Source organism: Myotis brandtii, unplaced genomic scaffold (assembly GCF_000412655.1).
Source record: "Myotis brandtii unplaced genomic scaffold, ASM41265v1 scaffold111, whole genome shotgun sequence".
In the NCBI taxonomy this organism is placed as follows: Eukaryota; Metazoa; Chordata; class Mammalia; order Chiroptera; family Vespertilionidae; genus Myotis; species Myotis brandtii.
The window spans coordinates 3182396-3205340 of record NW_005353789.1 but is presented as its reverse complement, the minus strand read 5'-3'; the positions used below and the strand labels follow the sequence as shown (position 1 = coordinate 3205340).

The 22945-nt window shown below is 37.0% G+C and overlaps 1 protein-coding gene across 2 annotated transcripts; it reads left to right on the top strand.

Annotated features, from left to right (window-relative positions):
- Positions 1–6: 6 nt before the first annotated feature.
- On the top strand, positions 7–22476 carry FGF5 (fibroblast growth factor 5). Of its 2 annotated transcripts, XM_005857422.2 has the most exons (3): positions 7–621; positions 7953–8056; positions 20627–22476. In XM_005857422.2, the coding sequence occupies exons 1-3, from the start codon at positions 276–278 to the stop codon at positions 20975–20977; spliced, it is 801 nt and encodes a 266-aa protein (XP_005857484.1). In that variant the 5' UTR covers positions 7–275; the 3' UTR covers positions 20978–22476. The 2 variants fall into 2 exon arrangements, with proteins under 2 accessions (XP_005857484.1, XP_014400188.1); XM_014544702.1 differs by lacking the exon at positions 7953–8056 and having other exon boundaries at positions 20627–20847.
- Positions 22477–22945: the final 469 nt, after the last annotated feature.

Sequence of the window (22945 nt, the reverse complement as noted above, 5' to 3'; positions counted from 1 at the left end):
CACCGGCCGGAGAGTAGTACACAAAGCGGCAGGGGAGGGGAAGCCTAGCAGGCGTGCACCGCGCAGTGAGATCACTGGCGTTATAAATATCCCAGTGCCAGCGCCGGGCTCCGTTCGGGTGGCCTCTCTCTCTCCCCTTCTCCCTCTCTCTCCCCCGAGGCTATGTCCGCCCGGCGCGGCGAGGGGGGCAGCGCCAGAGGCACGCAGCCGCGCGGGGGCTACAGAGCCCAGAGCCAGCCCTACAAGATGCACTTAGGACCCCCGCGGCTGGAAGAATGAGCTTGTCCTTCCTCCTCCTCTTCCTCAGCCACCTGATCCTCAGCGCCTGGGCTCAAGGGGAGAAGCGCCTCGCCCCCAAAGGGCAACTCGGACCCGCTGCCACGGAGAAGATCCCGGGAGGCTCCAGCAGCCGCCGGAACAGCAGTAGCACCACGTCTTCCTCCGCCTCCTCCCCCGCGACTCCTCCGGGCAGCCCAGGAAGCGGCTTGGAGCAGAGCAGTTTCCAGTGGACGCCCTCGGGACGCCGGACTGGCAGCCTCTACTGCAGAGTGGGCATCGGTTTCCATCTGCAGATCTACCCGGATGGCAAAGTCAATGGCTCCCACGAAGCCAATATGTTAAGTAAGTTGCTCGCTCTCTGGCAAAACCTGTCCTACGCGGGTGGCCGGACACTGGGGAGGGACAGCCGGTATTCCCAGGGCCGCCGGCTCACCTACCGAAGCCCCGGCCGTGGAAACAGCCTGGCGGGTGGGGTGGAGACGCGTTTGTGTGGAGTGCACACACGCACCCCACTCGTGGGTAAGGAATGGCGATCCCTGAAGTGTAGCTCCCCGGAGGCTGGTGCACAGAGATAGGTACCTTGTTTCCAGTTTGCTCTGGTCCCGAAGAGGAGCCTCCAGCCCGTGCCTGGAAAAAAACAAACAAACCCAAATCTCCTCCTTTCTCCCCCTTCAGTTTCTCTTTACTTTCTGCTGCTGTTTACTAGGCTAGCATTTGTCATTAGGCATCAAAGTGTGTCCCTCTTCCTTACCCATCACTTGTTATTTTTTTAGAAGAATAAAACTGACATAGCCCCTGAACCACCACCATAAACCCCCAAATAATATGAATATATATAGTATTTAACATACATGCATACGTATGTCTATTGTGTATGCGTATGTGCACATTACGTACATATAGAGTAATGTATCTGTATATTCTAGGGAAGGCAGTGATCTGGCAAACTGGACACGTTTAGAAAGGGCATCGCTGTGGACATTTGCATTTTAGCTCTAAAGTTGGGTTTAGTAGCGTTTCATATCTTGAGACCAAGAAAGTCAACACCTTTCGAAAGAGCAGTTAGCCTTTGGCCCCCAAGAACAATTAGGGTCAAGTTCTTTATTTTAAAAGAAATTCAGAGGAGGTTCAATTCGGTACAGGTGCAAATTGTGTAGGTTTTTTTTTTTAAGCCAGGTTTTACATTTTCTGAGTTTTCGCTTTAGCTCTTTCTTTCGCTACTTTCTCATTTCTCTTGTCTTTCACTCGGCCAGCATTTGCAGATAACACCTCCCTCCTCCGCTTCCTCTCGCCGCCCCAGGCAGCTGGGGGTGTGCGCGGGCTGGGGCGGTCCCTGCCGGGCTTTCCCTCCGTGGGGCCCCATCGCTCTTCCAGCGGAGTCAGTCCATCAGGTAGAACCCCCGCTCCGGCCCGGACCACAGAAAGGGGAGAGGTATCCCCGAGAGAGCGCTGCTGTCACGGGCCCAGGAGTGTCAGCCTGGTAGCTCCCAGGTGTACTTCCATCTCCACCCTCGGGAAGTTCCATTGTTTTGACCCCTTACTGTTTTCCTTCTGCCTAGAGCAATGCCTGGCCCTCGGAAATTGCTCACTTAATCTGTTGAGTGTCTACATTCCTCACTTAAAGATGAGGAAACCGGCTGGGAACTTGCTCCGGCTCAAACCCAGGACCATACAGGCAATAGGGCTTCTGGTCCTCCGGGCTCTGGAGGAGCGCGGGTGCCACAGGGGGACTGACCTTCAGAGTGGAGGTGTCCACGACGGTGGGGGGACCGTCCGGCCAGCCTCTTCCCTGGGGCTCAGGAGGCAGGAGGCGGGGTAAAAAAAGATCTCCCGGCTGCGGGGTTCTCTCCGGAAGAGGGGCGGGTCGCCGCCCACCCCCTGCCGCAGACTAGCGGCTCAGGCTGTGAGCTCCAGCTGGCTGTGCTGCACGTGGCGAGTGGCCTGGGCACACCGGAGAGAGGCCCTCCACGTGCGCCTCCCCAAGTCCCAGGGCCTCCCACACGCTTCTTAGAGGAGCCCGTTTCTATGTTTTAAGGTTCATGTCACCATGATAAAAGAACTCACCATCTTTGGTGATAGAGCGAAGGAAGGGGACTTTTCTGAGATTTCAGGAGCAGGAAAGTTAGGTCTCTTTCAGTAATTTCATTTGCCCTTATTTTGTCCCACGCAACCCTTTGCTCCATCAGACATCAGAGCTCAGTGCCCACTGCTAGGACTCTTTCCTCCTTTATCTTACGGAAAACCTTTTTTTATTCTGTTCTTGTAGTTTATCTAGGAAATTAGTACCACCAGAGGGTAACTTCTGGGTTCCCAAGGGCAGACCCAAAGTTAGCATGCGTCAGACAGCAGTTTGCATCCCAGCGAATTAAAGAATGTCTGGAGTGTGTTTCATGTGCTAGGTATCTCTGAAAAACAGACTTATTCCCAAGACATTCACCCTCTTCTCTTGGATGGAACCATATAGACCTAAATAAATAAATAAATAAATAAATAAATAAGCAAATGCAGCTTAGGCCTTGCCCAACGGGAAGTTGTAGAAAAGTATAGGAAGGAAAATGTGAACAGCCCAACAAAGAATATTTTCAGCTGCAGAAGACATTGACCAATATGTTATTTCTAAGATCTAATTTATTTTAAAATTCACTTTGAAAAATGTCTACAAAAGAACAGGGATCTTTTCTAAACAGTGACTAAAAGAACTTTTTTTAAACTATCACTTTCCTAATTAATTCCAATTTACCATAGCCTTTCAGAGTTTAGTCTGTGTGTTTCACATGGCACGTGATCATTCATTCATCCATTCTTTCATGCACCCAATATAGGATACCTATTTCACCCAGCCTGATATTTTGGTTACTACTGGACTCATGGGGGGGGGGTATCTTTTTGTTTTTGACTACCATAGTTTTTTGTCAGAGGAAATAATAGCTGAAGTGTTCAAATCATGGTGACTTTTCTGCTTTGTGATGCCTGGAGTGGCCAATACTACTTCATAAGATTGTGCTACCATTGATTCATGAAGAGTGTATGGAATATGTCATATTTACTAGAATGGCATGTAATTTGGAAATTTAAAATGAGTCTCTGCCCTTAAGTAGCTGTGAAAGAGAAACAGAAGCCTGGTAATTACATTTGGCCACATACACCTTTGAAGGCACAGCACTTGATGGTTTCCTGACATATGTAAACTAAGGCATTGGTCATGGACTGTTGGTTAAAGTACACGAGGAAGCATTTGTCTAAGTCTCACAAGAGACACTGAAAAAGCTGGTATCACACAGGACAATAGAGGATACATCAGAAATTTAACTCATCACCTAATTCTACTGTCTGTGAGTGAGCAATGACAGAAAACATTGTGTGTGTGTGTGTGTGTGTGTGTGTGTGTCAGCTTGCTACTTCAGAAAAGAGTCAAAACTTTGCTATGAAACTGCAATCTTTTAAACTCAATAGTTTTCTGTGATATTTGTGAGAGCAAACATATATATCACAACTATCATGTGACATAAACATTTTTGCAACTGTGAATGTTTTCTAGTTTTACTGTCAGACGTACACACTAGCCATAGATTTTTGAAATAGAATTTGTTTAGTTAAAATATACCACTGAATATATTCTTAATTTCTCTTATACAATAGTTATCCCAAGTTTTGAAGACAGAGAAAAGAATCAAGCTTATTGCACATCTACTCTTATTATGGGGAAATATTAGGGAAGGATTAAGAAAAATGGGACAAAAATAGATGATGAAATCCAATTATTGAATAGAAACAAAGGCTTTGCTTTAATTTATATTGATTAAGGTTAGTTTCAATACAATGCTTCTGCTGTCTTATATTGGGCTATTAAAGCATAGCCAATTATGTATTTCTCAATTTAGGGACCAAAAGTTTAATACTATATAGAAAATCAAAGTCTTCATATAAAATATGAAAATTCCAATCATATATTTTGGTTAAACTGAATCTTTAATTTTACTGGTTTTCAGAAATCTAAATTCACTATCAATTTTGATGTTATGTAGAGTCAACCTTTATATAGTCTCCCAAATCTAGATAAAGCAGAATCTGTATCTATTGCATAGAAAAACTCAATTAGTTTGTGTTACTAATCTAATCAGATAAACTGGATATTTAAGACTCAGACTTTATAATGACATAGCACATCTGTTGCTGTGTGAACAAAAATAGAGAAACTTCAGTTTTAAATTATTTTTCTTTGGGGATTTTCAGATGGGCTGTTGAAGGCTTTTAATTACATGGAGTATCTGCGCCTTATTAGGAACAGAGAGAAAAGAAAGAAGCCTATATAATTATATTAGTTGTCTCTACTAGAGTCCTATTGTTTTAAAACATCTGGAGCAGACTAAAAAATCTAGGTATATATTTTCTTCCTGAAATATACTTATTTTGCATTGCATGCCTATGCTTGTAAGTGCATTAAACAGTGTGTGTATAATCTGAGAGACACCAAATGTTTGCCTCCTTCAACCTAGATGTCAACCCCAAAATTCCCGTATGAAAATTCCTTCTGTGAGCACTACACTTTTCCTTTGATCCTCTTAAATGTGACTACCCTAGGAAAGATAACATGTTGTTGCTAGCACTCTAATGTGAATTCATTTATACTGATCTCTATTCCCTTGCTCCACTCCCCAAGCAGGAGAGGGCCAACATAGCAGGAGAGTGTTAAAATATGGATGTGTGCATGTGGGTGTCCTGAAAAGGGAAAAGCGGGTCAAAGAACACAATCCAACTTAGGGAACATTCATTGACTATCTGTGATCTGTGAGACGCAATTTGCCTTACACACTTTTGCTTAAGGATACCATCCCGGCATCCACAATGTAAATTGCAAATTTTCATCAAATTTATTATTACTGACTCACAACAAGAGTTAGGAAATTACTGAAATTAAAAAAGAATCCATTTTTGAGAAATGTTTCTTGGGATTTATATATGTATGATTTAATGCAGATAGATTTATTATATAGTATATTATGCAAAAAATCTTTAGTGAGTTACTGAGATTTGGCATAGTAAAATCATAGTAATCTCTTGGGGAGGCAGGAAGTTGAATTATAGGGCTTATAGAATCTGCTCTAATATTTTAGAAAAAGAGACTGAAATTACTTTTGAATTTCTGATTTTACCAACATTCACAATATTATACCATAATTACATTAAGATTTAGAAGGTGATACCAAAGTTGCCTATGTGAAAAAACTATTATTTTATTGAATCTCGTGTCTTCCCTTGTGGTCCTCATTATTTTAAGTAGAATGATATATGTGAAAGTATTTTTTAAGCTTTCAATTAGATACAATTTTCTTAAAATGATAAAAATCCTTTCATTCTCAGACAATCTATAATTTCAATAGTGGAACTTACATGAAAAGAAACCATGCAGTATGTAATAAAATAATAACAATTCACATATATTATGAATTTCATCTCCCTCATACATAAAATTCATTATAATGAAAATTTTACATAACCTATATCCACACAGAATGTACAGTTGTAGAAAACAAGTTGAATGTGTGAAAATGGGTCTTTCTTAAAAATAGAACATGTTAGTTGTTGAACCCAATAGTTTACATAGGCAATGTTTCCACTAAACACATATTTTTTGGAGCCCTTTTATTTTGACCTCTTAAATGTTAGCATGCAAACACTTAGTGAAATTTTTATCTTTTATGCTGCCATGTATTTTTTCACTAGTACAGAATACATTTGCATTTACAAAACCAGGTAATTTTCCAGAGAATGGAATGAAACACCTCTACCAATGTAGAACCATGGGTAAATTGCAGCCCAGTCTCTTCTATGCACTCCATATTGTCTCCTTTGCAGCTATCATTCACACCTAGACAGTTTCTCATGTTCTCCCTATCTCACTTTGTAACATATTTACACCGTATTCACATTACATTCCCCATCTCTCAGATATCTAAAATTACTAATACTCTTTGCAAGATCATTCTGTAATTTTGATAGAAATATAATTTTGCATCAGATATCTATTTATGCTTTATTAAACATGCTACATCCTATAGTGTTTTTAACTTTACAAAATGTTCTGTATACTTTGTTACCATTTGATAAAATGATAATGCTTCTAAATCTTTGGATGTGCATCAAAGTCATAATTTATATACAAAAATCCATTAGAAATAGCATTTTGAAGACATTTTGCAATAAAGAATTTGAGATAGCAGTTTCTTTCTAAAAGCAAAAGAAGTTTCTTTTAAATAGTTTTGGGGTGTTTTTTTTCCTTCTAAAGAAACACCTATTACAAAATCGGTAGCTGCAGTTTCTTGAGATGTGTTTTTTTTTTTATTCTGGGTTAAGAACATATAACAAAAACATAGTTCTGCTACTCCTCCCCCCCATAAGCTTTCTGATCAAGTATTATTCAGAATTGAGTTTAATAAATAAGCAGCAGTATTTGCTGCAATTCTAGGTATTAGCTCACTTTGTGCAACGTAAGTGCTCAATAAAGATATTCATATGTATTTATTAAATATATATGCGTATCCACAATACCACTTTTTTGTAAACTGAACAAATTTATATGTATTTAAAATACTCCAGGGGGAGATTATTTTGAGAAAATCGGGTGAAATATGCTCAAAATATTAAATATTGAAAAGTTGAACTTTTTCCCCTTGTCATTCCCATCTTTGTTTCCTTCCTTTCTTCCTAAGACAGGTCCCTTTGTTGCACCAATGAACTATATTATTTTGTTCTTTTTTCTTTTTTACAATTTGATGTAGGCAATTAACAAAAAGCACTATGCTTTTCTTGTGTTCATATAACACAGGAAAAGAGGCAGGAATTCCAGTTATATATAGATTGAGTCTCATTTTTTAAAACGCTCTGTGAACTGTGGTGTGTGATTTTCTTGACCAAGTAGATGTGGGCTTTCAAATTATAGGAGACAGAGGAACTTCGACTTGTTAATGTTAACTCTGAAATAGCAAATATAAGCATTAACAAAATAAAATACCTCATTAAATTTTTTCCAGAAAAGTCATCCAAAATGTAAGTTGTCTCAAACCATAAACCATTAAACACCTCACTGAGCCAATACTCCCAAGTGATTACATTGCCTTTAGTATCTTGTTATGTGTAATCTTTAAATAAGCTGCTCACTAAATGATCGAGTTGGTATATATGGATTTGCATTTTTATAATGATGGTAGTCTGAGAGGATGGTTTTCCTTTAAGTAAATAAGTATTGTTTTTAAGGCTTTCACCAGTTTATGCTCATCTTCAGTACAGATGTTATGTGCTTTAATTTTAAAGAGCGCATTGTCTCTGATAGAAAAACAATGCATGAGAATCATTTTGAAAAATAGTTTTCAAAGCCCTTCAATTTCTTTAGAACTTGAAAAGATTCTATTGTCAACCATTATTTACTAAAAGGGACTGTATGAAAAAAAAGAATTATTAATGAAGTTGAACTACATTTTTGAATCTTGAAATCTATCATTTTAAATGAACACTTGATTGCTAGCCTCTTTAAATAATGAATATAACAAAAACTGTTAAATACTTTTTCAAAAATTGCATTAGTAAAGAATGGAAAGAATTTATGTAGAAATTTAATTCTTCACAATGGTATATGGAGGCCTCTGTGTTTTATTTTGGGATTTCTGTCATCCTAGGTATTTTGGAAATATTTGCTGTGTCTCAGGGGATTGTAGGAATACGAGGAGTTTTCAGCAACAAATTTTTAGCGATGTCAAAAAAAGGAAAACTCCATGCAAGTGTAAGTAGAACCACTTTATATTTGTTAAAGGTGTTACGGAGATTTTACATTTGTACAATGGAATGAAGTGACTTTCTAAATTAGTTAGTAGGTAGGAAAACTTACCCAGAGAACTTAATGTATATAGTTTTTGTAAAATTATATGTATTTTTAACCAAAACATTGTATGTGTTTTTGTAAGTACTCATGTAAATATTTTATTTACTTGAAAAGATAGAGTCCACAAAAAATTTAAGGATAATTGCATTTGAAAATAACATTCTCCAAGTGATTGCCATTATTTATTCTTTAAAAGTTGTCCCAGTGAGAGAAATATTATGAAAATAGCATATTACATAACATTTTAAAAATGTATATATTTATGATGATTGTGTGTTTAGTTGATCAGGTTTTTTTTTAATTTTACAAGTTATTCATGATGTCAAAAATTGGGTCACAGTAATATAACATATTTATATTTTAATAAGTATGGAGGGAAGAAAGCAATAATTAGACCACTTTGACCCTATATAGAGAAATTTTATTTGATCCATTTGTGAAATACTCATCTTATATTTTTGTTGCATCAAAAACAATTTTTAAAACTATGAAGACTTAATTTTGCACTCATAAACATTTCTTCAGATCATATACATTTTGTAAGCAATTTATAAATTATAGATTGCTTTGCTTTGTTCTGAAAATGTTGATTACTCGAGAAGCATTAACACATTTTAAAGATAATAAAATATGTTTAGCTTAGTTTTCCTACACACAGATTCTGTTAATTTCTATTAGTACATATGCACAGCACTTAAAAATAATTTATGCTTTTTCTATAGTATACTGTTTTGTCACATTTAAGTCATTTGAAAAAGCAAGTCTTTAATGATAGTCCTTTAGTCCTTATTCCCTTTCATTCTTATTACAAATTAGAGAAAGATCACTTTTCCAGTTTTTCAAAATATATAGGAAGTTTTAATTGAGTGAAATTTACTAATTATGATTTCTACTTTACAGACCTTTAAAAAACTCAGTGAGAACTCCATTTGATTCAGCGTGTAAGACTTTTAATTTTCCTCCCCCTACCATCTAAATGTGATTTGTTAAATACCACTTGGAGGAGGCAGTAGCATTCAAGCGATTTCTACAGTTATTTGAGGATTAAATGAGATAACACATGTAAAGCTTTTAGATCAGTGTTTGGTACATTGTAAGTGCTCAACAAATATTACTTATTAGTATGTGATGATCTAAATATAATAATCTACTGAAACTTCAGCTTATGAAGATAAATGAAAAACCTTTTTAAATCCCCCACCACCAGAATTATTTACCTAGTTTATTTTCTGAGCTGGTTATTATATTCTAGTAAGCTATAATATAGTATTCATAAAATAATTGCTCTTTGATTTTCTAAATTATTTTGAGGGGCAAATTTCTGCTGGCTTTGGAAATGTAGGACATGCCACTTTATTTTTAAATTCTGATTTTGAAAAATCCACATATAGAATAGAAAACAATGACCAAACATCTGCACGGAAAAACTTCTCTTCATTCAACTTCAAGCTTATAAAAGGTTGAAACGCCTTCAAAATCCATCAGAAAAATATGCAGTATATGTATAAAAACTTTCTCTTACTAGTTTGTTTTGGGTGAAAATATTGATTAATTTTTTTTCATATTCATGCCCTAATACATGAAAAAAAATAGACTAAACTTAGGCCAGCTTAAGGATAATTGCCACAGAAAGCAAAGTATTACAAATGGATGCCAATTAGAAAGGTCAAACTGAGAGGTTAGGATACATGATTCCTCTGTCAAAAGCAAGTAACAAATTTCCCGAAATTTGACCCAAATGTCTAAGGATGGCTGGCTGAAGTAATGCAGATAATGCAAAAACAGCATCTGTTATTCTTTCTCATCTTGGCAGGCTAAAGTTATTTCATGGAATAATGACTTTTAAACAGTACAAAGCAAGCCTTGCTCTTGTCACTCACAGAAACTCTTTGATATAAAAGTCATTCTGATGACTTTGAGCTGAATTGTAGATAAAAAATTAAGCCCCATGATTATGCGGATTCTTTTTAAACCAATTGTCTAAGCCCACTTTTTCTTATCGGAGCTTTTATTAGCACTTTTTTTTCTAGCTGGAAACCTAATTAAATTATAAAGTGATTCATTTTGAAGGAAGTTGAATTTAGAAATAGTATTAATCCTAGCAATTATCCGTTTTAATCCCAGATGTTTTCTTTCCTGTTATCAATTTCTAGTTAAACATGTTGAAAAATTGTTAGTGTAACTTTAATATACTTACAGTACTTGAATTAGCTGTTTTACAGCTAGTTGTATGATAATTAAAAAGGCTAAAAAACCTTACATTTTTAGGATTAAATGTGTAATTTGTGATTTGTTTCAAATTAATAATTGTGTAGAGGCATATAGTGAGTATCTTTATAATAATTTTCACACACACACACACACACACACACAAAGTCCTCACTTAATGTCATCAAGAAGTTCTTGGAAACTGCAAATTTAAGCAAAACTATGTATAAGGAAACCCATTTTACCAGAGGCTAATTGATATAAACACAAGTTAATTACTATGGCATATCTCATCACAAAACTTCTAAATAAAGACCCCAAACACTTCTAATATGAAACATGGAAAGAAATGTGAGCTATACAGATATTTAAGAAAGATTAATAAGAACAAGTAAGATCATTCTTTTACAAGCCACTTATTCAGTTCAGGGTCGCGCAACAGCTCAGGGCTCAGGACAAGAACACATCATGGCCTGGACACCCTTCCACTGAAGGTGCAGTCACGCACACCCACACTCACCCACACTCACCCACACTGGGACAATCTAGACTGTTCATCTCAAGTGCACGTCGTTGGGATGTGAGGAGACACTGGAGTCCCCAGAGAAAACCCATACAGACATGATGAGAATGTGCAAACTCCACACAGACAGTGGGCCCAACCCAAAATAGATTTTTTTCCTCATCAGCGCTATAATAAAATGATATGGAAGGAAATAACATTATTCGAGGACCTGCTCTATGTATAGAATCATCGCGTATATCTTAAACTTACACAACTTATATGCCAATTATGTCTCAATAAGATTGGAAACAATTTAAAAATTAATAAAGACTACTTTTAGAGTTTTACCTATAAAGTAAATGTGAAATAAACAATGTAAAGTATTCATATAATTATGGGGAAAGTAAATCAATAGTCTATTGAGAAACATTCATGGATAATTGTACATAGATTCTCAACCTGGTTTTTATATTAACAATTAAATATCAGTTACTAGATAAAGATAATGTATTTGCAGAATTCTTTAAAAGCTCTTTGACTCATAGCATCTTATTACATAGAGGAAGAGTCTCAGAGATATTTAAATATTTCCCTAAGTTAACACAGTTAAGTGATTGAACTAGACCTATATCCTTTTAAAATCCTGTCTTTCTCTTTACAGGCTATAATGCTGATAGATAAAAGTTAGTTTCCAAGAAGATACTATGTTTTGTTTGGAACTAATTACATTGTTTTTACCTATTATTTTATAAGAATTAATAATTTCATGATTTAATAATACTTTTTATATTACATTTTAAAGAACAAATACTGTGGTTTATCTTTAGAATATTTTGCTTATCCCTCCCCAATTCTCCACCCCCCCCACCTAACACCATTTCTCTCTCTTATATTCTCTCTCTCTCATTCCAAGCTCTTTTTGAAATATTTTACACATCTACTTCTGTATTTCCCCAATGCTTGCTTTTAAAATCTGGAAAAAGGGGGATGTGTTTGCCACAGAACTTATCACTGAGTTTGACAAATGTTGGTTATTCAATGTGATGATGACTTTCTTAGAGAACCCCCGTTAAGATGAACTTTCAAAACAAAGAAGAGATCTGTGCTGTCCACAGAAAATCTTCATTTAGAAAATTCATCATTGCCAATGGACACAAAGATGGGAAATAAAAGTATCAGCCTAGAATGGTTAGACTTAGGCAGCATTTACTCTGATTTATTTTGTGTGCTAAGTTTGTTAACTCTGTTAGAAGTTTTCTTTGAACTTCAACCATCTTACTATGCACTGCTCCATGCAACTCATCCAATGTGCATGCATACTCTTACTAATCTACATGCAGCTCTCCTTAAAACCTCTGCTAGTATAATCTAAATATACAATGCAATCAAATCCTACCATGCAGGTTTGTTCAGCATTCTTTACAAGGATGAAAGTGTATGGTCTTCTCAAAATGCACTGGGAATCAGAGAGAGTAGGAGTAGAAAATTGCTCAGCAAAGAGTCGTGAGGGTTAGTCAGAGCCCTCGCCATGACCTCTTTCTCAACTCATCATTCCCAGCCTGGGATCCCTTATAGAACTGAGCATGCTTCTCTTTTTGCCTCTATCTTTTTGTCTGGCTTTTCTTGCTCTTTCTTGACACTGTTCCTGCTCTCTTCTCAGGTTTGTTGTGTTTATGGAAAGTCCTATAGAGAGCTTTTCTGCATTTATCTGAGATGGGTCCAGATATAAGAGGCCTTAAGTGTCGTGGTTCAGAGCACAACTAGACTGTGTTATTCTACTTAAACTGTATCATTCTGTTCAATTTTTCTATTTCTTGGTTTTATCAAGGTTGAAAGTAGGAAAATTCAAGTTATAATCTAATGTGATAGTTGAGCATTTAAAATGAGATAATACATATAAAACACTTAGACTAGTGTCTGGAAACTATATCAGCATTTCATGTTAAAAACAAACTTGAATTGCTCTCAGGCAGCTGTTTGATGACCCTCAATCTCTTCTCTTAGAAGACTTTCTGATTTGGAGGTCAGGCAGCTGTGACCCCTCAGATATTTAGACCATTCCCAAATCCTATTTATTATTGACCTTTTTTTCCCCTTGAGGCCCAAACTTTTCATGTATTGAGCAGCCCTTATCTCCTGGGTTTTTCTTTTTCCAAGGAACCGCATTTGAAAGCAAAATTACCAGGTTCAAGCTCTTAATGAGACAAGGATTTCCAATGCTCATAGTCGTAATTCTTTCAGAGTTCGGTTTTGCACCTTGTTTTTCTTTTCCTTCCAAAAATGTAAATCCCAGAAAAGGTGGTTATCAGATATTCTTCAGTCTAAAGTATGCATGACAGCTCATTGCTTATTGGAGAAAAGCATTTCAGTTTATTTTAAAGATCCAGGGAGAAGCATGTGGTGGAATTATTTTTGTTTCTCAGGGTTTTAGGGGATCATGTTTGGAAGGAAAGCTAATTGCAGAGTTTACGAAACAGGCCTGGAATGTGTGCTTGATCAGCCCTAAGCAAGGACGGGAACGTCCTCCTTTCTCGGTTTTGGAGGGTGCCAGCTGGCTTGCCCAGGATGAGAGTCTGAACTGGACTTCCTGTGCTGGGGGCAGAGTGAGGAGGAGTGAGCAGTCCCTAGAGCTGGGCATGTTAACTGAAAGGGAAAATGGAGGCTTGAGCAATAGTTATCATCATTAAAAAAATAACTTATTAAGCATTCTACTCTTCCAGTCAAAACCATGAGCTTAATAAAGACACTGGAGTAGAAATTTCCCTTGCCCTCTAAGTCTAAGAGCTTTTCGTTTAGATAGTGAAGTTGAATGTGTAGTAATTCAAGCTCAAAAATGGGTTCAGGACTCTGTTTTTGCAGTAAAGACCAGTGTTCCCTCTTTTTACACTGTGTACATCTGTTTAGAAGGCCTATTTTACTGAGGAAATTTGGTTGTGAGGATGTGACTTGTAGCTTCAGAAATCCATTATAGCATAAAGCATGAGCTGGTGTTTTATTTCTCTGATGGCTTGGGGAGTGGCATTTGGTTTTCATGTGTATTTTACCATGAAATAACTCCAGGGCAGGTGAAACTAGAAAAGCCTAGGAGATGCCCATGGGTTGTATGGTGTTATGGAAAGAGCTTGAATCTAGGAATCAGAAGATCTGAGATTTAAGTCACAGGCCTACCCTGGCACTTGATGAATGTGGGGCTTTTGATGAATCATTTTCCTTACATCTCTGACTGGAAAATCAGATAAGAACTTTCTAATAGTTATGGAATTATTGTGAGAATTAAATAATATATGTAAAACACCTCAATAGCCCAGCTTTATTGAGTAATTAAGAGCATTAGAAAGAAAAAAATTCTATCTTATGTTTCTCCAAGTGTGGCCTTCACCTCACCCGCATCAGAATCTCAGGGGATGCTGGTTAATGATGCAAATCCAGGGTCTCATCTCAGACTTACTAAAACACCATTTCTGGACATAGCACCTGGGGAATCCACATTTGGAATCAGCTCCTTGGGTAAATTTCTTTTTTACAGTCTAAAATTTTTTATATTTAGAATTAGGCAGCTGGACTCAGTTGAGATGATCCCAATTTTGTTGACAACATCCGAAGCATCATAGTCAGGAGCCAGTCCAACATATGCCTTCTTCTCTCCATCAGGCCTGATCAAGGTTTTGACCTTGGCTACTTCAATGTCAAAGAGTGTTTTCACAGCTTCTTTGATCTGGTGCATGTAGACCTTGAGATACACAGTGCACACAAGTGTATGGCTGCCTTCTATCTTCTTCATGGCTGACTTGGTAATCAAGGGGACTTGATGATAGCATAGTGGTCAAGCTTGTTTCAACTTGGGGTGGTTTTCCAAGAATATTTAGGTGTTTTCTAAGCAACAGAGTCTTCTGCCATGGGAAGGTGTGTGTGTGTGTGTGTGTGTGTGGCTGAGAACACCTTTTAAAATTGCTTTCTTGGCCTTCAAAGCCTTTGACTTCGGTTTTGGGAGGGGCAGGGTATTCCATCTTCCCTTTCAGTGCCATCTTCTTAAAAAACGTCCCTGAGTAATTTTAAGTCAATTCATGAAATTTGCACTAGAAATCCTGTGGTTGGCATTCTTCACTACATGACTTCAGGTTAGTTTATTAAACCAACTTGTATGTTCCCTTGGTTGCTGAGTAGGAAGAACTGAGACATAGAATGGACAGTTGGGCAGGGATAAGCAGGAAATGTGGCCATGTCCTGGAGAGAGCATTGTATGGCTACAACTGACCCGTATGAGACTTATAGTAAAGAGTAAAAGGCCGCCTCTCTGTGAGCATGGAGCCCTGTTCTGGGGTGCTTGGCTTGGGAGCAATTGGAGCAGAGCCTGGCTTTCGGCCTTCACTCACCATCAAAAGCAGGTGCCTTTGTGCTGGGAACATCCTACACAACCATGCAAAACAGCTCAGGTTAAGAGCACCTGTCAGGGGCAGCCCACTAGTAGGAGTGGGGATGGGAACCAAGAAGGATGCAAGGGAACGAGTAGAGGAAATGCATAGAGCAAGGAAACTGCTTAGAGCACAATTTGGTCTGTAATTGTTTTTTATTATAGTCTATAATAATATTTTAATTATTTAATAACCTTACAGCCTATAAAACATTTTAATTACTTATATTTGGTTATTTCTTAACTTTATAAGGTTTAAGGGAAAGAGGTGAACTAAATAAAACAAAGTGCAATAAAGAATTAAAATTGATTAAATACCCAGCAAACATCAAGGTTTATGCAGGTGCCAGTCTGAGTTCACTTCTATACCTCTTTCACAGACTGCACATTTACCTCTGTAGTTCACTTAATAAGAATAGGTACTGTTTTGAATAGCCTCAGTTCATTCGTTAATTACCATACAACTACCATACAACATGATATTTACTAAGAAACAAAACCATCTTAAAAGAGTTTAGAAATACTTTTAAAATACAATTTCAGAAAGCATTTTGTTTGATTTAATTGACCCTCAGGTTTCAATTAGTTTTTTTTAGAATATCCCAGTTAATCAAAGTTTTACCTTCTTTGAACTAAATTTGATCATTCTTCTAAATATCCACTGTGTCCTTACTGTGTGCAGAGATGGGTACAATCAAGGTAAAGTGTCCCTCTAATCCCAAAGTTCTTATTTTCCTTAACACCACCATATTTTCCCTCCGAATAATTTGGATATTCAAGCAAAAAATAGTTTAATTTAAATTTTATTTGTTTTGTTAATTAGGACTATATTAAATTACATAGAAATTAGCTGATTTGAACATTTATTTTTAATTTTGCAATTATGGCTTATTAAATGTAACTTTTTGCTAATCTAGTTATTTTTTAAATTTCTTTTTAATAATAGTTGACATACAGTGTTAAATTATTTTCTGGTGTACAACAGAGTAATTCAACATATATACCTTGAAAAATGATCTCTACAATAAGTCTACTACCCCCTGACACTGTACATAGTTATACTGATATTAATGACTCTGTTCCCTATGTGGTATATTATATCCCCATGATTTATTTTAAAACTGGATGTTTGTAGTTCTTAATCCCTTTTCCTTTTCTGCCCAACCTCCTACCCTCTACCTCTCTGACAACCATCAGTTTGTTCTCTGTATCTATGAGTTTGTTTCTTTTTCATTTGTTTTGTTTTTTAGATTCCACATAAAAGTAAAATCACATGGTATTTGTCTTTTTTTGTCCAACTTATTTCATTTAACATAATACTCTCTAGCTCCATCCTTGTCATAATCACAAGATTTTATTCCTTTTTTATGGCTAACTAATATTCCATTGAATGTAATTTGTTTTTACACTTGCAAGATCAAGGACAAATTAAAGAAAAAATCATAGATAATTTAGGTCAACAAAGCACTTGGGCAGGACAATGTGTATATTGTTTTTCCTTGTAAAAGTGGTGACTAGCACAGTGTTTGGCATGTAATACAGTCAGTAATCACTTGTAGAATAAATTTGTGAAAAAAAAGAATTTGAAATATAGATAGAGGTTCTTTATGAACATTTTAATAATTGATTTTGTTGTAGTGGCCAATGGAGGTAAGGCAATGAGGTGATGGAGGTCTGATTTCAATAGCTTATTTGAAATTTGATTCACCTGTCCATTTCACAGCTTAACTGTAGAAAAAAGTCTTTGTATTAACTTCACTTTTACTAGGGAAATAATACAGTTCTATTATTTAAAAAGTACTATTTTGCTGAAGGACTTCTTATAATTCAAAGGAGATTTTAATAGTAGCCCAGAAAACTTACTATCCAAAATTGTGTCATAGTAAATGTACATGCATTTAAATTCCTGTAGCTGAGACCTATGCTGCTTACTGACTCTGCTATAAGGATGCTCTGATCGAGGTCACGATCTTGTCTGAACAAGAACTCACAGGAGCAGTCAGTCCCTCAAGAAGAAACTAGATCTCCTGATGAAAAAACTCCCTACAATGTTTGTTTCAAATGGTTCTGTTCCATTATAGCTGGAGGAATTTTTCAGACAAAACATTAAATTAGAAGTCAATTAAGAAAACCAAAACAGTCTGACCACCGTACTCCTGTCTTCATGTGGGATTTAGAAGGACTGAGTGACTGCTGGTAGTGTGTGGTCCTCAGGTTCTGAACACTTCAACCCCGTATGACAATTAGGTGACCATGGAAAAATCTAGAGCCTGAACAGCCATCTTTTCTCTTAAGAAAGATCTTCAGAACATGAATCTTGAGGATGAAAAGAGAAAGTTTTTAGATGAAATAATTTTAGTGGGTGGAATCAGTGGGCTCTTACTCATGTGAAGACTCTTAAGGTGGAATTGCTAAAGGTTTCATTCAGTGTGGTGTGTGTGTGTGTGTGTGTGTGTGTGTGTGTGTGTGTACCACACCAATAAAAATGACATGCCTTTTCTTTATTTTCTTTGACAATGTCAGGGGAAAAAATAGGTTACATAAATGCAGGACATTTAAACCTATCTGTGAAAATTGGATAAAGCAATCACAGCTATCTCTATTTTAGGAAAATGGATTTCTGGGAAACAGTAGTAGAAGTCAGGTCAAGGTGTAATGCATTATATACTTTTTAAAATGTATTCTGAGAAAAAAATGTTAGCCACAATAAATATACCTGCTACTTTTAAAAATGAAATCCCTCACACCTTTCTAATGCCTATCCTTTTATGTAGCAGATAACATTCCAAATGGCTATAGCCTTTATTTTGAAATAAAGCTTTGGGATTATCTAATTGAGTGAAAGAGCATTCGAGCCCTTTTAAGAGCTAGGCACCTGTAGACAAATGTATATTTTATTTGTAAGCAAGTCTTTTTTAATTAAAAAAATAATAGGAGCAATAAATGAGCTCTTCTAAAGTGATGTCAGCACAGCACCCTTGACCTAGACATAGGCTGTAGGTTGTGGGATGAGAGAAGGACCCCTGCTTCCGTCTGCTAGAGATCAAATCCAGAGAATCACAGTAGCCTTGTGGACGTTCCAGATAGATTGCTGCATAGCTCCCAAACACAGAACTTTATTGACTGAACTACACTTGAGTGGAAAATGTCACACATACGGTAAATGTGCTGTTGGAGATGCTCTGGAACTATATTTTTCTGTTGTCAGTGTTTTGCACAAACAACATTCCATGTGGCCATATCAACAGATCTGTGTAGATTGCCTTGCAGTGTTTTTAGACTTTCAGACTGGTGTTGTGATCTACACTGCAGAAAAAAGTTTGGCATAATTAGAAAAATCAAGGACTTTGAATTCCAGTGTAGAACCTCTTGGTCTGACATAGAAAAAGTGTATCATACAGCAGGTCTTCAAATAACATCGCTTTGTTCCATGTAGTGTCATTATAACATTGACGAGGAAAAAATATTGAATCCTGGCCAGTGTCACTCTGTGTGGTGTCTGCCATTGTCCTATGTCTGTGTGGGTTTTTTTCCGGGGATCCTAGTTCCCCCTGCATCCCAAAGATATGCACGTGAGGTGAACTGGTGTGTCTAATTGTCCCAGGCTGCCCGTGACCCTGAACTACAATAAGTGGGTTGGAAGGGAATTCTCTTACTTGTTTTCATTAATCTTTCTTAAATGTCTGTATAGCTCACATTTCTTTCCATGCTTAGTATTAGAAGGATTTGGTTCTTTATTTAGAAGTTTGTGATGTTTTTGTGATGAGAAAATATGCCTTAGGAACGTAACTTGTGTTTATAGCAATTAACCTATGGCAACATTGGTTCCCTTATATTCCCTTTCACTTAAATTCCCATTGTCCAAGAACTATTGACAATGTTAAGTGAGGACTTACTGTACATATATTTAGTGCTTTTATATATAGGCATCAGATATTTGGTATTTCCAAGCCCAGGAATTCTGTACAAATGGCGCTCCCTGAAATTGTGAAACCTGGTGGTCTGGTTCAGGATAGGAATTCTAATGCTTTTGGGGGTTGTGGACTCATGTTTGATGAAAGCTACAGATCTTTTCCCTAGAAAAATATTTTGATTCTCCCACTAGCCCTATGCATGAAAGGATTGTGAATATAAGGAATCTAAAGCTAAGTCCTCATTTGGCGGAATTGGTCATTGATCACATGTTTGTTTGACTCCATGCTCAGCCTCTTCCCCCATACCATAATCCTGTTTCCACAACTAAGCCACTGTCAAGCTCACGCTGGCCTACTTTGTCAGCCTCATCTCTTGCTCCTTCTCCCGTGCATCCTGAGTAGAAGTCACGCTGCATTACTCACAGTAGTGTCATGCTGACCTGTGAACACGCTGTTCCTGCTGCTCTCTGAACATCCCTCATCACCTGCCTCACTACCTCAAGACTCAGCTCAAAGGTCACCTTTTTAGGAAGACTTTCCAGCCCTCTTTCCTGCTGCCTCCATCCTCATAGATCCCCCTCCTTTACACTATCATTGTACTCTCTGCACTCCGCAGTCATAATTCCATTTACTAAGCTGCACTGTAATGGATGCCAACTTGTCTACTTTTTCTACTATTTCAAGGGCATATTTGTGTGTGTGGGCTCCTAACACAGTGCCTAGCATGTAGGAGGCACTTAGAGAGAGAAGAGAGAGAGAGAGAAGAGAGAGAGAGAGAGAGAGAGAGAGAGAGAGAGAGAGAGAGAGAGATTTGGCTGAAGTATTGCTAGTGATTCAAAAAAGCAATTTTTTCTTCCCAGCATCAGATATAGCCTCTTGTATCACAGTGTGAAAATATATTTTTCTCCTAAAGAAATCTAACACATGCAATATTAATAGAGCCATATGCTAGCCCTCTCTCAGTACTATGGATTCCACTGATAACACTGAAAAATGTATTCTTGTTTCAAAGGAATAACATGACCCCATTTCTCTGATAATAAATTCATCTTTTACTAGGCAGTTGTTCCTTACCAATACAGTTCTATTTTCTTGATGGCTTAAGAGGAGAACATCTTATAAGTTAATTTTTTAACTACAATTTTCAAAGTAATTTAAAAGCAGTAACAGAATTTGAATATAATAAGAATTCCTGCTATCTTTTATATATATTGATATATATTGATATTATTTTACTAAGTACATAATAAACAGAACTCAGCATTACAGAGATGAATAAAGACTGTTAAACAAGCAAGTATTTCTTTATAAAAGAGAATATAGTAGGAGGGCAGGGGTCGACGAAATTCTTGTTTTTTCCTTTATAGTACAAGACCTCATTTTATCACACACTGAAAATATTATTGCTACTTAAATGTCTGTTTCCCCCCCAGGCCAAATTTACAGATGACTGCAAGTTCAGGGAGCGATTTCAAGAAAACAGCTACAACACCTATGCCTCAGCAATACATAGAACTGAAAACACGGGGCGCGAGTGGTACGTGGCCCTGAACAAGAGAGGGAAAGCGAAACGGGGCTGCAGCCCCAGGGTGAAACCCCAGCACATCTCCACCCACTTCCTGCCAAGGTTCAAGCAGTCTGAGCAGCCAGAACTCTCTTTCACAGTGACTGTTCCTGAGAAGAAGAAGCCACCTAATCCTGTCAAGCCAAAGGTCCCGACCCTTTCTGCGCCCCGGAAGAGTCCCAACACAGTGAAATACAGACTCAAGTTTCGTTTTGGATAATGTTCCTCTTGGCCTTGTGAGAAGCCACAGGGCCCCCTCAGGAGTTTCCGCAGGTGTCCTTACAGCTCTGGAGAAAAGTGTGGACACAGCTCCAGCTCCACTACACCGCAGGGAAGTCAGGTCATTTGTTTCAGTGGGACTGAAACACAAATGTTTGCTGGTAGGAACTGAACTGGAATTCTTTGTACGGATACAGGGAGCACACTGCCTCAGTTCAGCAAGACAGGAAGCTTTTTGCTGTATGCTTAGTGCATACTAGGACTCTGTGTTCAAGAAGTTAAACAGTGTGGACGATGTATTTTTCTGACTTTTACAGATCAACCCAAAAGAACATACATGACATGTGTCTATTTTTTGTTTGTGGTTTTTTTTTTTGGTTTCTAAAGAATATTTTGATGCAGATAAAATATTTTATTAACTTTTGTTTTTTGTGTTTTTTTAAAAAGTACCTCTGCATTGAGCATATTTTCTTACTTTTATTATTTTAATTAATGTGACATAAACAACCATTTTAATGAATTATAAGTGTGTTTATAGCCCATATGTAACGTGAATTTCTTTTTCATTTTCCTTATTCACTGCACTTTTTCTTTTTATTATATATTTTTATCATACCTCAGATAATGTAAGTTTAGTTCTACATCTTAAAATGTTTAAATTTTCTTCAGTACACCAAAGGCTCAGCTTGGATTTGTGTGTGTGTGTGTGTGTGTGTGTGTGTGTGTGTGTGTGTGTGAGCGTGCGCACACGCACGCAAGTATATGCATTCATGACATGTGGAATCGTTCCCCTTTTGTGGCGGGGCTATAACGGGTTAGAAGGAAGGACATTTTGATAGGATTAATAGTTGGAGATAAGGAAGAGGATTAGAGGTACAAGTATACTAACTTTGCAGCATTTATTGAGATCTAATTCTGCCCTGACTTCATTTCTCCTTTCATCTACTCCCTTCCCTCAATCTTGAGCAGCTGGAGGAAAACATTTTATTCTGTCCAACAAGCATACACTATGAAACCGGAGTACTTAAAACACCTCTTCTATGACTGTCTGCCGTCCCCACTGTATAGATCCATGGGGAGCAACCCACTTACCGGAAACACAGGGAGAACTGAAGGAGATGAATCGTGTGACAGTTATCCAGGTCCAGTCCCATTGTCAAAAATATTCGTATTACTCAGTAGAACACTCTTTGAGTTTCCTATCCTAATGAAAATTATTCCAGTGAATAGATTTGCTCTTTTATAAGGAAAATTTCTGATGTATATTTTTAAAAAGCCAGCTGTGTGATATGGGGAACTTAATTTGGGAATTTGATAAATTGAAAAATGGCATTTAATTGTCAAGCCAAATACTGAATGTTGGGCATAAATCAGAAAATTTGGCTTAAGAGAGTTTACATTATTTATTTATTTTCTTAGGTAATCATTTTTATGGAGTTCTATTGTATACAAGTGTTTATCTTCCAAAATATTGCAATAAAAAGGTATAGCTAATGTTTAGAAGTATGTCTTTCATAGAAAGAGCAAGAGTTCACAGGAGGTTTGTGGTTTCTATTAAGCATGCTTCTTTTCTTTTAAAGAATATTGATAATCTTTCTAAAAAACAAAGTATACTTTATTTTGGTGCACAAATGCAAAGTGGAAACTTGTCAAAATTGAACTTACTACAATTTAAGCAGCTTGCTTTGTTTTAATAAAAACAAACTATACCCACATGTGTGTAATATACATAATTATATACAAAATCCATCCATCAACTAAAACATCATGCATATACTCTAGTATAGTGTTTTATTATAAAGCCAATAATTTAATTGAACATTCTCTGCATTTAATGCATGATTTTAAAAAATATAAAATTAATTACCAAACTTTATGTTAAAATTCTCCTGGGTTAATGAAACAATGGAAATTTGCAAACAAAGATATGTCCAACTCTTATTCAATTTCCATATCACTTTATATCGCA